Genomic DNA, 17,114 nt, shown 5'->3' on the forward strand with positions numbered 1-17,114 from the left:
TTGTCCAGGGTGTACCCCGCCTTTCGCCCGTAGTCAGCTGGGATAGGCTCCAGCTTGCCTGCGACCCTGTAGAACAGGATAAAGTGGCTAGAGATAATGAGATGAGATGAGATTCTGGCACCTTATAGAGTATACCAAATATCTTAGATCCACATTTTTAGTCCATATTCTAAATATATTATCAAGCACAGTTTGAGTTTTAGCTGTTCATTGAATCATTGTTCAACTACTTTTAAACAATACAAATGTATTATGAATCACATTAATGCTTCTCAATCCCTTGCAAAGGTTCTTAACATGATCTCCGGGTCACAAGAAATCAATAAATGGAGTCCAACATTGTGATTCAAACCTTACGCGAAAACATAAAATAAGCGTTTTTTGGCAAAAAAATGAAGCTCATGGTGCCACCATTAGACACTTGAATATGGTCAAAAAATTTTACAGGATGTCTTTATTGGTGAAAAGGAACACCCGAACAAAAACGCATCAGATTTTATGAAAGTGAGGGCAACTGATGCACCCTACTGCTTAAATCAGCTTTTGAGCTGAAAACTCTGAATATCGTATCCATACAGAGACCCACAGAAAACAACACAAGCGACGCTTTAGAAGAATCTTTATAGTTTCACTTAAAACTTTCAAACATAAATTCAAAATCGCGCTAAGAATAAAATTTCTGCGACGCACCCGCAAAAAGAAATTCTCAAGAGTTAAAAACATTTCAATACGATAAATGTTTCGTTTATACAGAGGTGCAGATCGTACTGTATATGCAATTTAATTATACTTCTTACTACGAAAAAATACAAAACATAAATCTTGAGATAATTTCAGTGTCTCATTAGTACTTGTTACATACACACGTACAAATGATCAACTGTTTTTCATTAAAAAATAAGAGAACATTAAGAATTTGCATAAAAGGGTGTGAATGAATGACCGATTTGTAGTTTGGAAGAATATGTAATTTACCTGCTTTTACCCCACCGTAAGATTGGGATAATTGAATCGCAGTTGAATAATTGGTATAAATCAGGGGTTTTCAAAGTGTGGGAGAGTCAGCCCCCCTTCAGAGAGCAAATAAACTACAGCGCCCCCCCTTACAATTTTTGTTGTTGCTATACTTAATGTTCCATTCATATTTTAAAAAAAAATGGTTGTTGTACACATTTTAATTTTTTTCTTTTACACATTTTAAACATCTGTGCTTTTTGAAAACATCTTTTTTTTACACATTTTAAACATCTGTGCTTTTTGAAAACATCTTTTTTTTTACACATTTTAAACATCTGTGCTTTTTTAAAACATCTTTCTTTACACATTTTAAACATCTGTGCTTTTTTAAAACATCTTTCTTTACACATTTTAAACATCTGTGCTTTTTTAAAACATCTTTCTTTACACATTTTAAACATATGTGCTTTTTTAAAACGTCTTTCTTTACACATTTTAAACATCTGTGCTTTTTTAAAACATCTTTCTTTACACATTTTTAACATCTGTGCTTTTTGAAAACATCTTTTTTTTACACATTTTAAACATCTGTGCTTTTTTAAAACATCTTTCTTTACACATTTTAAACATCTGTGCTTTTTGAAAACATCTTTTTTTTACACATTTTAAACATCTGTGCTTTTTTAAAACGTCTTTCTTTACACATTTTAAACATCTGTGCTTTTTTAAAACGTCTTTCTTTACACATTTTAAACATCTGTGCTTTTTTAAAACGTCTTTCTTTACACATTTTAAACATCTGTGCTTTTTTAAAACGTCTTTCTTTACACATTTTAAACATCTGTGCTTTTTTAAAACGTCTTTCTTTACACATTTTAAACATCTGTGCTTTTTTAAAACGTCTTTCTTTACACATTTTAAACATCTGTGCTTTTTTAAAACGTCTTTCTTTACACATTTTAAACATCTGTGCTTTTTTAAAACGTCTTTCTTTACACATTTTAAACATCTGTGCTTTTTTAAAACGTCTTTCTTTACACATTTTAAACATCTGTGCTTTTTTAAAACGTCTTTCTTTACACATTTTAAACATCTGTGCTTTTTTAAAACGTCTTTCTTTACACATTTTAAACATTTGTGCTTTTTTAAAACCTTTTTTTAACACATTTTAAACATCTGTGCTTTTTTTAAAACCTCTTTTTTACACATTTTAAACATGTGCTTTTTTAAAACCTCTTTTTTAACACATTTTAAACATCTGTGCTTTTTTAAAACCTCTTTTTTTACACGTTTTAAACATCTGTGCTTTTTTAAAACCTCTTTTTTACACGTTTTAAACATCTGTGCTTTTTTAAAACCTCTTTTTTACACGTTTTAAACATCTGTGCTTTTTTAAAACCTTTTTTAACACATTTTAAACATTTGTGCTTTTTTAAAACCTTTTTTAACACATTTTAAACATCTGTGCTTTTTTAAAACCTCTTTTTTTTACACATTTTAAACATCTGTGCTTTTTTAAAACCTTTTTTTACACATTTTAAACATCTGTGCTTTTTTAAAACCTCTTTTACACATTTTAAACATCTGTGCTTTTTTAAAACCTCTTTTACACATTTTAAACATTTGTGCTTTTTTAAAACCTTTTTTAACACATTTTAAACATCTGTGCTTTTTAAAACCTCTTTTTTACACATTTTAAACATCTGTGCTTTTTTAAAACCTTTTTTTACACATTTTAAACATCTGTGCTTTTTTAAAACCTCTTTTTTTTTACACATTTTAAACATCCGTGCTTTTTGAAAACGGGCAATTCCATGTAAATGTCAACCTCACCATGCAAAAATAAAGCAACATGTAATACATCAAAACCACTCCCAGAGATATCACCTAGGCCTGTATTTTACAGATGTGAATAAGTTGAACCAATTTGTAACCAACCTAATATGTCACTGTCAGTCTTTCTTTCTTATAATGTAAAACCCAAGCTAAAATCAGCTTTGATCATGTACAATTCTATATTATTGCCACAAGCCACAGAAATGTATGCTAAAATCCACAAAACAGCAAAACAATAGCCATCCTAAATATTATTTAAGAACTTTGATAGTTTTAGCTGATATTTAGAGAGTTTTTCAAAGGGTTATGGTGGTTAAATTGCTGATTTTCTAAACATATGCCATGTCTATTTCAGACGCGTCACATCCATAACGGAATTTCGTCACATCCATAACGCTGACTTTTCCTTCCGAAACTCTGCATGAAATACAAAATATTTTAAACAAAGATTTTTTTAATATTCACCTTGGACCCCTCTATCAAATGGATATCTCCATTTCGACATTAGGTTTACAATTTCACAGAGTTTGATAAAAATGTACAGTCACCCAAGAAAAGTGATACTTTTTCTGTCACATCCATAACGCATCTTTTATTGGCATTTTCTGGCATGCCCTAGATGTACTATGGGAATTGTTCTTGTTCTATCACTTCTCCAGTATGGTACAGCCTTAAAATATGCAACACCTGTTTAAATACTGGGAGACAATAAAACATGCACTGGGTCATTTGTTGCCATTTTGAGTTCAAGTGTCACGTCCATAACGCTGGAATTGCTCAAACCTCTTTTTTACACATTTTAAACATCTGTGCTTTTTTAAAACCTCTTTTTTTTACACATTTTAAACATCTGTGCTTTTTTAAAACCTCTTTTTTTTACACATTTTAAACATCTGTGCTATTTTTAAAACATTTTTTTACACATTTTAAACATCTGTGCTTTTTTAAAACCTCTTTTTTTACACATTTTAAACATTTGTGCTTTTTTAAAACATTTTTTTACACATTTTAAACATCTGTGCTTTTTTAAAACCTTTTTTTAACACATTTTAAACATCTGTGCTTTTTTAAAACCTTTTTTTACACATTTTAAACATCTGTGCTTTTTTAAAACATCTTACACATTTTAAACATCTGTGCTTTTTTAAAACCTCTTTTTTACACATTTTAAACATCTATGCTTTTTTAAAACATTTTTTACACATTTTAAACATCTGTGCTTTTTTAAAACCTTTTTAACACATTTTAAACATCTGTACTTTTTTAAAACCTTTTTTTACACATTTTAAACATCTGTGCTTTTTTAAAACCTATTTTTTACACATGTTAAACATCTGTGCTTTTTTTAAAACCTCTTTTTTACACATTTTAAACATCTGTGCTTTTTTAAAACCTATTTTTTACACGTTAAACATCTGTGCTTTTTTAAAACCTCTTTTTTACACATTTTAAACATCTGTGCTATTTTTAAAACATCTTTTTTTACACATTTTAAACATCTGTGCTTTTTTAAAACCTCTTTTTTAACACATTTTAAACATTTGTGCTTTTTTAAAACCTCTTTTTTTAAACACATTTTAAACATTTGTGCTTTTTTAACACATTTTAAACATCTGTGCTTTTTTAAAACCTTTTTTTACACATTTTAAACATCTGTGCTTTTTTAAAACCTCTTTTTTACACATTTTAAACATCTGTGCTTTTTTAAAACATCTTTTTTTACACATTTTAAACATCTGTGCTTTTTTAAAACATCTTTCTTTACACATTTTAAACATCTGTGCTTTTTTAAAACATCTTTCTTTACACATTTTAAACATCTGTGCTTTTTTAAAACCTCTTTACACGTTAAACATCTGTGCTTTTTTAAAACATTTTTTTACACATTTTAAACATCTGTGCTATTTTTAAAACATCTTTTTTTACACATTTTAAACATCTGTGCTTTTTTAAAACATCTTTTTTTACACATTTTAAACATCTGTGCTTTTTTAAAACATCTTTTTTTACACATTTTAAACATTTGTGCTTTTTTAACACATTTTAAACATCTGTGCTTTTTTAAAACCTTTTTTTACACATTTTAAACATCTGTGCTTTTTTAAAACATCTTACACATTTTAAACATCTGTGCTTTTTTAAAACCTCTTTTTTACACATTTTAAACATCTATGCTTTTTTAAAACATTTTTTACACATTTTAAACATCTGTGCTTTTTTAAAACCTTTTTAACACATTTTAAACATCTGTACTTTTTTAAAACCTTTTTTTACACATTTTAAACATCTGTGCTTTTTTAAAACCTATTTTTTACACATGTTAAACATCTGTGCTTTTTTTAAAACCTCTTTTTTACACATTTTAAACATCTGTGCTTTTTTAAAACCTATTTTTTACACGTTAAACATCTGTGCTTTTTTAAAACCTCTTTTTTACACATTTTAAACATCTGTGCTATTTTTAAAACATCTTTTTTTACACATTTTAAACATCTGTGCTTTTTTAAAACATCTTTCTTTACACATTTTAAACATCTGTGCTTTTTTAAAACCTCTTTTTTACACATTTTAAACATCTGTGCTTTTTTAAAACCTCTTTTTTAACACATTTTAAACATTTGTGCTTTTTTAAAACCTCTTTTTTTTAACACATTTTAAACATTTGTGCTTTTTTAACACATTTTAAACATCTGTGCTTTTTTAAAACCTTTTTTTACACATTTTAAACATCTGTGCTTTTTTAAAACCTTTTTTTACACATTTTAAACATCTGTGCTTTTTTAAAACATCTTTTTTTACACATTTTAAACATTTGTGCTTTTTTAACACATTTTAAACATCTGTGCTTTTTTAAAACATCTTTCTTTACACATTTTAAACATCTGTGCTTTTTTAAAACATCTTTCTTTACACATTTTAAACATCTGTGCTTTTTTAAAACCTCTTTACACGTTAAACATCTGCTTTTTTAAAACATTTTTTTACACATTTTAAACATCTGTGCTATTTTTAAAACATCTTTTTTTACACATTTTAAACATCTGTGCTTTTTTAAAACATCTTTTTTTACACATTTTAAACATCTGTGCTTTTTTAAAACATCTTTTTTTTACACATTTTAAACATTTGTGCTTTTTTAACACATTTTAAACATCTGTGCTTTTTTAAAACCTTTTTTTACACATTTTAAACATCTGTGCTTTTTTAAAACCTCTTTACACGTTAAACATCTGTGCTTTTTTAAAAACATTTTTTTACACATTTTAAACATCTGTGCTATTTTTAAAACATCTTTTTTTACACATTTTAAACATCTGTGCTTTTTTAAAACCTTTTTAACACATTTTAAACATCTGTGCTTTTTTAAAACCTTTTTTTACACATTTTAAACATCTGTGCTTTTTTAAAACCTCTTTTTTACACATTTTAAACATCTGTGCTTTTTTAAAACCTATTTTTTACACGTTAAACATCTGTGCTTTTTTAAAACCTCTTTTTTACACATTTTAAACATCTGTGCTTTTTTAAAACATTTTTTACACATTTTAAACATCTGTGCTATTTTTAAAACATCTTTTTTTTACACATTTTAAACATCTGTGCTTTTTTAAAACATCTTTCTTTATACATTTTAAACATCTGTGCTTTTTTAAAACATTTTTTACACATTTTAAACATCTGTGCTTTTTTAAAACCTCTTTTTTTTTTACACATTTTAAACATCTGTGCTTTTTTAAAACCTCTTTTTTTAACACATTTTAAACATCTGTGCTTTTTTAAAACATCTTTCTTTACACATTTTAAACAACTGTGCTTTTTTAAAACATTTTTTACACATTTTAAACATCTGTGCTATTTTTAAAACATCTTTTTTTACACATTTTAAACATCTGTGCTTTTTTAAAACCTCTTTTTTTAACACATTTTAAACATCTGTGCTTTTTTAAAACCTCTTTTTTTAACACATTTTAAACATCTGTGCTTTTTTAAAACCTTTTTTTACACATTTTAAACATCTGTGCTCTTTGAAAACCTCTTTTTTACACATTTTAAACATCTGTGCTTTTTTAAAACATTTTTTACACATTTTAAACATCTGTGCTTTTTTAAAAAAAAACATCTTGTTTTACACATCATCTCATAGCATCGTTAGCTAGCACCTCTTGGCAGACAACACACTGTGGCAGTGGAGCATCTTCAGATCCAGTCCATGAAAATCCAAACTTTAAATAATCGTGGTCATACTTCCTTCTTTTTTTGCTTGGCCCAGACTCTGTCTCCTCACTCACTGTAGCTTTAGGTACTAAAAATCGATCCATTTTGTCTCTGGTAAAGGCTAGCTGAAGTTCGCTAAATGTCCGCAATAGTAACTTATTCTGGTTTATTTTTCCTCACATTGCGCCACCCCCGAAGAACTCTGGCGCCCCCTAGGGGAGGTGCGCCCCACACTTTGAAAAGCCCTGGTATAAATGAATCGCTTTGTAGTCTTACCTTGCAAAATGCGTTGGTGTGGCTGGTCGAACATTTGCTTATCCATGGAAATCCATTCTCCCATGCAACCTGGTATTTGCGTTCATATTTCTGGAGTTTGGTGTTGGGTTTAGTCGCCATGATGAATGACTGCTTGTAAAAAAAAATGTCGGACAGCCTGGGTGAATCCTACATTACAGAAGTGACTGTCGTTCTGTTCGTCGATTGGTTAAAAATCAGTTGATGTCAGCAGTGTTTCTCATACGATTCTGATTGGACATAATCGGGAGTATTTTTAACTCGGCGGTAGGGATTTCCCCAAACCGGGAGATTATCCGGTTTTTAACAAATACGATCGGGAGGCGGAGGCTAAAATCAGGAGCCTCCCGCCGAAATCGGGAGGGTTGGCAAGTATGCTGTGGGTGCATGAGGAGCTGGAGTTGTGTTTTCAGGGGAAACTCCATGGTGAAGCACGTGAAATATATTTCTTCTGAAATGTTGAGTTGTTCTGGTGCTAATTTGTTGTGTTTCTGTTCGGCCTGTGAGACGCGAGTGCTTGTGTGCCGCTCTGACGTCACACGGAGACAATCGTATCAGCAGTTCGAGCAGCATTGCTGATGAATATCGATGACGCGAGAGCGTTTTTTTTTTTGTTTCTGTCTTGCAGAACCCAACGTTCTCCAGCTGGAGGATCCTGACTGTGAGGACGGCGGCGGCGGCAGCGCGGCCTGCGAGTCGGTTTTCTCTCTGAACGCAGAGAAGATTCTGGTGAGCAGCTGAGTGTGACGCCGCCTGTGTATTCTATACGTATATGCTTGTGGATTTTTATTTATTTTTAAAATAAACCAGACTCTTCGTCTGTCGTCTGAGCTGGTTTTGCGTTGTCGTGTTGAATTGGTGGCTTGTGTCAAACGATAGGAGATGCAAACTTTTGGAGCTTGTGTGTGTGTGTGTTTATGTTGTCAGAGCCAGGCCAAGCTGTTTGTGGAGCAGCGCCGCTTTCCGTTCCCCGTCGAAGACTACAACACCAACGAGGAGCTCGGTATGCCATTTTCTTTCTCTCTCTCTCTTTCTCGCGTATGCGATGATGTACTGACGTGAGTCTGTGCTGGCTCTCAGCCATAGGATACGTCCTCATCGGGAACGGGCTTTACGATGAAGCGATCAAACACTTCTCCCTGCTCCTGCAGGTCAGTTCTGTACGCTCGAACTCGCTTACCATTGCGTCTAGTTTTGATTTCTTCTTTATAAAGTAAGGAGTGATTGTTGGGTGTTGATCAGGGAGATCCAGAGCTGGTCAGTGCCATGTACGGGAGAGGGATAGCCTACGGGAAAAAGAGCTTACAGGTAAGACGGTGTGTTCAGTTTTCTGAAGAGAGGTGATGGAGATGCTTCACCTTCCGCTTTGTTTGCATTAGGACATAAAGAACGCTGACTTGGCTCTGTACGAGTTAAGCAGAGTGATCACACTGGAGCCCAACAGCCCAGAGGTGTACGAACAGAGAGCGGAGGTACACAGACAGGCCAGGCCACGCCTCTTTAACTGACACACACACAAAAACAGGCCGTGCCTCTTTAACTGATACGCACAGGCCACGCCTCCTTCACTGACACACACACACACACACACACACACAAACAGGCCATGTCTCTTTAACTGAGACAGAGGCCACGCCTCCTTCACTGAGAGACACACACACACACACACAAACAGGCCATGTCTCTTAATTAAGACAGAGGCCACGCCTCCTTCACAGAGAGAGACACACACACACACACACACACACAAACAGGCCATGTCTCTTTGAGACAGAGGCCACGCCTCCTTCACTGAGAGACACACACACACACACACACACACACAGGCCATGTCTCTCTAATTGAGACAGAGGCCACGCCTCCCTCACAGAGAGACACACACACACAGGCCATGTCTCCTTAATTAAGACAGAGGCCACGCCTCCTTCACAGAGAGAGAGACATACACAAACAGGCCATGTCTCTTTGAGACAGAGGCCACGCCTCCTTCACTGACACACACACACACACACACACACACACACACAGGCCATGTCTCTCTAATTGAGACAGAGGCCACGCCTCCCTCACAGAGAGACACACACACACACACACACAGGCCATGTCTCCTTAATTAAGACAGAGGCCACGCCTCCTTCACAGAGCGAGACACACAAACAGGCCATGTCTCTTTGAGACAGAGGCCACGCCTCCTTCACTGACGCACACAAACAGGCCATGTCTCTTTAATTAAGACAGAGCCCACGCCTCCTTCACTGACGCACACAAACAGGCCATGTCTCTTTAATTAAGACAGAGCCCACGCCTCCTTCACAGAGAGACACACACACACACACACACACACACACACACACACAGGCCTTGTCTCTTTGAGACAGAGGCCACGCCTCCTTCACTGACGCGCGCACACAGGCCATGTCTCTTTAATTGAGACAGAGGCCACGCCTCCTTCACAGAGACAGACAGACACACACACACAGGCCATGCCTCTTTAATTGAGACAGAGGCCACACCTCCTTCACTGACACACACACACACACGCACAGGCCATGCCTCTTTAATTGAGACAGAGGCCACGCCTCCTTCACTGACACACACGCACAGGCCATACCTCTTTAATCGAGACAGTGGCCACGCCTCCTTCACAGACACACACACAGGCCATGCCTCTTTAATTGAGACAGAGGCCACACCTCCTTCACTGACACACACACACACACACAGGCCATGCCTCTTTAATTGAGACAGAGGCCACGCCTCCTTCACTGACACACACGCACAGGCCATACCTCTTTAATCGAGACAGTGGCCACGCCTCCTTCACAGACACACACACAGGCCATGCCTCTTTAATTGAGACAGAGGCCACGCCTCCTTCACTGACTGAGACGCACGCACACAAACAGACCACACTTTTTTAACTGATACACACAGGCCACGCCTCCTAAATTGACAGGCTATGCCTCCTGCAGAGGCCACGCCTCCTTCACTGCCTGACACACACACACACCACACTTCTTTAACTGTGACACACTGGCCACGCCTCCTTCACTGAGCCTACACTGTTATCCACTGTATAATTTACTTTTATATATATTTTGTCATCTGTAATAGTGTTATTGCATTTGTGTGTGTGAATGTAGATTCTCTCTCCTCTCGGAAGGATTAGTGAAGCTCTGAGTGACCTCACTAAAGCCATCCAGCTGCAACCTTCGGCACGACTTTACCGCCATCGAGGGACCCTCCTCTTTATTTCAGAGGTACACACACGCACTCTGGAGCGTTTGATAACACGTTTGAACCAGCACATCGATGGCTGTAGCAGCGCGCACACACACACAAGCTCTTGGAAAAATTGCAGCATGTAATTTGCTTTGCTGTAGAAATAGTAACAGGAGTGATCTGAACGTGTGGTGTGTTCAGGACTACGTCGCTGCTATGGAGGACTTCCAGCAGTCTCTGGAGCTGAAGAGGAGTCAGCCAATTGCCATGCTCTATAAAGGCCTCACCTTCTTCCACAGGGGCCTGCTTAAGGTAAACACGCCTCATGTACGGGTTAACTCCTCACTGCAGAACAGACTGCCCCAGGGATGGAGTCGGACCTGCAGCTCGCAGGATGTGTGTTAAGTGTGCGGGTTGGTGCTCTACAGCGCAGGAGGAGTTGGATGAGGTCCGGCTCCACCCCCAGGTTCTGCAAGTTAAAAAAAATGCTGTTTCTCTGCACACAGGAGGCCATTGAGACTTTTAAAGAAGCGCTGAAGTTGAAGTCGGACTTCATCGACGCACACAAAAGCCTGGCTCAGGCATACAGGTAACACACACCCACTTAAGCACCTGCTGCTCATGTTCCTGGTCTTGCTGTGCAATCAGGAACGGTTATGATTAAACACCTGCCTTGATGTATACACGTGTAGGGAGTTGGGGGATTTTGACAGCGCCATGGAGAGTTTCCAGAAAGCTCTACTGCTGAATCAGAATCACCTTCAGTCTCTCCAGCTCCGAGGGATGATGCTGTATCATCACGGCAGCCTGCAGGACGCCATCGGCAACTTCAAGGCAAGCGTCAGCCACTGTTTATATACAACCCCGATTCCAAAAAAGTTAGGACAAAGTACAAATTGTAAATAAAAACGGAATGCAATAATTTACAAATCTCAAAAACTGATATTGCATTCACAATAGAACATAAAAAACATATCAAGTGTCGAAAGTGAGACATTTTGAAATTTCATGCCAAATATTGGCTCATTTGAAATTTCATGACAGCAACACATCTCAAAAAAGTTGGGACAGGGGCAATAAGAGGCTGGAAAAGTTAAAGGTACAAAAAAGGAACAGCTGGAGGACCAAATTGCAACTCATTAGGTCAATTGGCAATAGGTCATTAACATGACTGGGTATAAAAAAGAGCATCTTGGAGTGGCAGCGGCTCTCAGAAGTAAAGATGGGAAGAGGATCACCAATCCCCCTAATTCTGCGCCGACAAATAGTGGAGCAATATCAGAAAGGAGTTCGACAGTGTAAAATTGCAAAGAGTTTGAACATATCATCATCTACAGTGCATAATATCACAACACAATTCACCGTGCCATCCGCCGTTGCCAGCTAAAACTCTATAGTTCAAAGAAGAAGCCGTATCTAAACATGATCCAGAAGCGCAGACGTCTTCTCTGGGCCAAAGCTCATTTAAAATGGACTGTGGCAAAGTGGAAAACTGTTCTGTGGTCAGACGAATCAAAATTTGAAGTTCTTTATGGAAATCAGGGACGCTGTGTCATTCGGACTAAAGAGGAGAAGGACGACCCGAGTTGTTATCAGCGCTCAGTTCAGAAGCCTGCATCTCTGATGGTATGGGGTTGCATTAGTGCATGTGGCATGGGCAGCTTACACATCTGGAAAGACACCATCAATGCTGAAAGGTATATCCAGGTTCTAGAGCAACATGTGCTCCCATCCAGACGACATCTCTTTCAGGGAAGACCTTGCATTTTCCAACATGACAATGCCAAACCACATACTGCATCAATTACAGCATCATGGCTGCGTAGAAGAAGGGTCCGGGTACTGAACTGGCCAGCCTGCAGTCCAGATCTTTCACCCATAGAAAACATTTGGCGCATCATTAAATGGAAGATATGACAAAAAAGACCTAAGACAGTTGAGCAACTAGAATCCTACATTAGACAAGAATGGGTTAACATTCCTATCCCTAAACTTGAGCAACTTGTCTCCTCAGTCCCCAGACGTTTACAGACTGTTGTAAAGAGAAAAGGGGATGTCTCACAGTGGGAAACATGGCCTTGTCCCAACTTTTTTGAGATGTGTTGTTGTCATGAAATTTAAAATCCCCTAATTTTTCTCTTTAAATGATACATTTTCTCAGTTTAAACATTTGATATGTCATCTATGTTCTATTCTGAATAAAATATGGAATTTTGAAACTTCCACATCATTGCATTCCGTTTTTATTTACAATTTGTACTTTGTCCCAACTTTTTTGGAATCGGGGTTGTATATACGCAATTTAAGAGATTTCGGTTTCCTGAGAAACGCAATTCGCTGGATCAAACCCACAAGCGTGAAAGATCGCTCCCTTTAGATCTAGAACAGTGTGTTTGAATTGCACTCCGGTGTGTCGTTTATGGTGCAGAGGTGCCTGCAGCTGGAGCCGTATAACGAGGTGTGTCAGTACATGAAGGGCCTGAGCCACGTGGCCATGGGACAGTTCTACGAAGGCATCAAGGCTCAGACAAAAGTCATGCTCAACGATCCGCTGCTGGGCCAGAAAGCCAGCTCGGAATATCTCAAAGTCAAATACCTCAGAGGTGACCTGCGTCTGGTGATCATTTTATTTATACAAAACGCCTTAAAGAGCAAGTCCTCGAGGTCCGTTAACTCCTGAACGTCTTCTGTTCCAGAGTACTCTCGATATTTGCACTCTCACCTGGACATCCCCGTCGCAGAATACAACGTGGATCAGGATCTTCCGGGGAACTTTAAGAACCACTGGGCTAAAAATCTGCCCTTCCTTATCGAGGACTACGAAGAGCAACCTGGACTGCAGCCGCACATAAAGTGGGTTTGGTTTTGGAAACCTGGTGTAGAATAGTGGCTTTATTTATTTTCTCAGTGTTTGCATTTGTTTTGGCGCCCATCCTCAAGCAATAATGTGTGTCCGTGTGGGTTTTGATCCTTTATTTTTAAGGGATGTTCTACCTCAGGATTTTGACAGTTACTCTCCAGAGGTGCAGAAGTTGATCTGTACGGCGGATCATCTCGGCATGCTCATGCAGTACAACACATCAGGGTTCCTGTCCAACCAGCGCGTCCACAGAGGTCAGTCCTGTCGCCATGTGCTGCCTGATAGGAAACAAAGCTGTACTGTTTAGTTTAATAATAGCTTGGGGGGGGGGACACAGTAACCAGACAGGAGCAAAATTCACACGAACCTGTGTAATAATTGGTGAACCCCTGTATTAATTAGTAAACCCTTCTGATAATTGGTGTACGAATTGGTGAACCCCTGCATTAATTGGTGAACGCCTGTAATAATTGGTGAACCCCTCTGATAATTGGTGTAAGAATTGGTGTTGTAATTGGTGTAATACTTCGTAATTGGACTAATAATTGGTGAATTGATGCTGTAATTGATGAACCCCTCTAATAATTGACTTGGTGTAATAATTGGTGAACCCCTCTAAGTGGTGAATTGGTGTAGTGGGTGTAATAATTGGTGACTTGGACTAATAATTGGTGAATTGATGTAATTGGTGAACCCCTCTAATAATTGATTTGGTATAGTAATTTGTGTAATAATTGGTGAATTTGTGTAATAATTGGTGAACCCCTCTAATAATTGGTGAATTGGTGCTGTAATTGGTGTAATAATTGGTGAAACCCTGTAATAATTGGTGAATTGGTGTTGTAATTGGTGTAATAATCGGTGAACCCCTCTAGTAATTGGTGTAATAATTGGTGAAACCCTGTAATAATTGGTGCTGTAAGTGGTGTAATAATCGGTGAACCCCTCTAATAATTGGTGTTGTAAGTGGTGTAATAATTGATCAGTTGGTGTAATAATTGGTGTAATAATTGGTGAAACCCTCTAATAATTGGTGAATTGGTGTTGTAAGTGGTGTAGTAATTGGTCAGTTGGTGTAATAATTGGTGAAACCCTCTAATAATTGGTGAATTGGTGTTGTAAGTGGTGTAATAATTGATCAGTTGGTATAATAATTGGTGTAATAATTGGTGAAACCCTGTAATAATTGGTGAATTGGTGTTGTAATTTGTGTAATAATTGGTGTAATAATCGGTGAACCCCTCAAATTGGTGGTGTAAGTGGTGTAATTGATCAGTTGGTGTAATAATTGGTGAAACCCTGTAATAATTGGTGAATTGGTGTTGTAAGTGGTGTAGTAATTGGTCAGTTGGTGTAATAATTGGTGAATTGGTGTTGTAAGTGGTGTAATAATCGGTGAACCCCTCTAATAATTGGTGTTGTAAGTGGTGTAATAATTGATCAGTTGGTGTAATAATTGGTGAAACCCTGTAATAATTGGTGAATTGGTGTTGTAAGTGGTGTAGTAATTGGTCAGTTGGTGTAGTAATTGGTCAGTTGGTGTAATAATTGGTGAATTGGTGTTGTAAGTGGTGTAGTAATTGGTCAGTTGGTGTAATAATTGGTGAAACCCTGTAATAATTGGTGAATTGGTGTTGTAAGTGGTGTAGTAATTGGTCAGTTGGTGTAATAATTGGTGTAATTATTGGTGAAACCCTGTAATAATTGGTGAATTGGTGTTGTAAGTGGTGTAGTAATTGGTCAGTTGGTGTAATAATTGGTGAACCCCTCTAATAATTGATGAATTGGTGTTGTAATTTGTGTAATAATTGGTGTAATAATCTGTGAACCCCTCTAATAATTGGTGTTGTAAGTGGTGTAATAATTTGGTGAACCCCTGTAACAGGTGTAATAATTTTTAGTGGGAATTGGTAGAAATGATCAGCCTACTACTTGTAGCTATTCTTTGTTTAAACATCCATCTTGTTTGCAAAGATACAGGTGGAAGAATGTAATGACTCACGTAATCTGTCCGTCTGTATAAAGCCATGGGTCTGGCCACCATCGAGGTGATGCAGGCGATGCAGCGGACGTGGAGTAACTCCAAAGTGCGCGTCAACGGCAAAACCAGGCAGCTCCAGTGGAGAGACATGTTCGACATCGCTGTTAAATGGAGGAGGTACTGCTTTCGGAAAGAAATACATGCAAATGAACTCTTTTTATTTATTTTCAATGATAGAATCCTGTTCTAGAGTAGGTATCAGGTATCTCAGATATCTAATTGTGTGTGTGTGTGTGTGTGTGTGTGTGTGTGTAGGATCGCTGATCCAGATCAGCCTGTTCTGTGGTTGGACCAGATGCCTGAACGGAGCCTGAGCAGAGGATTTAATAACCACATCAACCTTATCAGGTGCTACAGCACGCACTTGATATATCCGACACTCTCTGTATGAGCAGATCGCATTATAGACCAGTTTGAACTGGTTCATTTCAGGATACCGTTGACGATTACGTCTGGTCCAGAAATCAGCTTTGTATCCACACCCCACTACCCTTTTCTGTCATTTTAGAGTACTTGAGATCTCAAAAGCATGGATATTATATTGTCGTGTTCCCAGCCCTACGCTGAGGTGCACGAGCATGTTCACGTTTTAGTGTTGGTCTCGTATTAACCCTGTATGGCGTGCGTTTTGACGTTCAGGGGCCAGATCATCAACATCCGATATATGGAATACTTCAGCAGCATCCTGGACTTCATCAAAGACAGGATATTGGTCTATCACAGGTAAGCGGCCGCAACGTCATACCTTGCCCTGATGATGATGGAGAGCATCCTACCAGTTTAACACCCTTACTCACTCGTGTTCAGCGCGTATAATCCACGAGGAGTGCAGGAAGTGAAACAGGCTCTGGAGAATGTGAACAAAGTGGAGGACCTGCTGCCTATAATGAAGGTAACAGCATTCCTTTAGAAGCCCAGCTCAGAAAATGTCGAGGGGGGGGGAATGCACGTGTATTCACCCAGAAAGGTCACATGACCAGATATTCCAGCTTAATAAGAGTTTAAATGTCATAGCTAGCAGTCTGAACTCTCTCTCTCTCTCTCTAAAGCAGTTCAACAGTAAAACGAGAGACGGCTTCACGGTCAACTCAAAGGTCCCGAGTATGAAGGATCCCGGGACGGAGTACGACGGCTTCACCATAACCATCACCGGAGACCGGTCAGCCATCACTCCTTCCTCACCTTTCCAATATTAGTTTTCCATCCATTTCCTGGACATGTTTAGTTTTTCTTAATAAAAAATTTTTTTTTTTTAGTAACACTAGCACTATTCAAATTCTCATTATGGCGGGGGGGAAACAAAACAACCCAAGAGTGTCTGAGTTGCAGGGTGGCCGCGGGTCCTTAAAAAGTCTTAAATTTAATTTTCCTAAAATAAGGCCATTAAAAAGTCTTAAATTGTCTTAAATTTCAAACCCCGTGGTCTTTCTAAAGAGACACAAAAGCAGCTCAAACACTCTCTCATGGGTTCCACGAGGTCATTCTTCTAATCTTATTAGTTCTTCTTCCAAAACATCTCAAAACACTGAGCCTGAATTCCCCGTGCAGGGGTGTGTCGGGTTTCTCTCCAAACTCGACACATCACGGTGCAACGTGACCAGATCTCGTGCGGGGAAAGTTGTGCCGGCTGTGTTTAGAATATCATCGTAATCCGAGAGAGCATGCGCGCGCACCCACGCACGTTCGAGC

At 37.7% G+C, this 17,114-nt stretch overlaps 1 protein-coding gene across 2 annotated transcripts in view; it reads left to right on the forward strand.

Annotated features, from left to right (window-relative positions):
• ttc13 (tetratricopeptide repeat domain 13) overlaps positions 1 to 17,114 on the forward strand; it is a 36,285-nt gene that overhangs the window by 5,173 nt on the left and 13,998 nt on the right. Inside the window, exons 2-18 of one of the 2 annotated variants that reach the window (XM_060913922.1) lie at positions 7,931 to 8,031; positions 8,230 to 8,305; positions 8,383 to 8,453; positions 8,545 to 8,610; positions 8,682 to 8,774; positions 10,446 to 10,562; positions 10,726 to 10,836; positions 11,031 to 11,113; positions 11,217 to 11,358; positions 12,953 to 13,127; positions 13,221 to 13,377; positions 13,508 to 13,638; positions 15,410 to 15,542; positions 15,681 to 15,773; positions 16,065 to 16,148; positions 16,233 to 16,317; positions 16,475 to 16,584. In XM_060913922.1, coding sequence (XP_060769905.1) covers positions 7,931 to 8,031; positions 8,230 to 8,305; positions 8,383 to 8,453; positions 8,545 to 8,610; positions 8,682 to 8,774; positions 10,446 to 10,562; positions 10,726 to 10,836; positions 11,031 to 11,113; positions 11,217 to 11,358; positions 12,953 to 13,127; positions 13,221 to 13,377; positions 13,508 to 13,638; positions 15,410 to 15,542; positions 15,681 to 15,773; positions 16,065 to 16,148; positions 16,233 to 16,317; positions 16,475 to 16,584 — 1,828 coding nt within the window. The remainder of the gene's footprint in view (positions 1 to 7,930; positions 8,032 to 8,229; positions 8,306 to 8,382; positions 8,454 to 8,544; positions 8,611 to 8,681; positions 8,775 to 10,445; positions 10,563 to 10,725; positions 10,837 to 11,030; positions 11,114 to 11,216; positions 11,359 to 12,952; positions 13,128 to 13,220; positions 13,378 to 13,507; positions 13,639 to 15,409; positions 15,543 to 15,680; positions 15,774 to 16,064; positions 16,149 to 16,232; positions 16,318 to 16,474; positions 16,585 to 17,114) is intronic. The other variant, XM_060913923.1, reaches the window with a different exon arrangement.

Source organism: Neoarius graeffei, chromosome 2 (assembly GCF_027579695.1).
Source record: "Neoarius graeffei isolate fNeoGra1 chromosome 2, fNeoGra1.pri, whole genome shotgun sequence".
In the NCBI taxonomy this organism is placed as follows: Eukaryota; Metazoa; Chordata; class Actinopteri; order Siluriformes; family Ariidae; genus Neoarius; species Neoarius graeffei.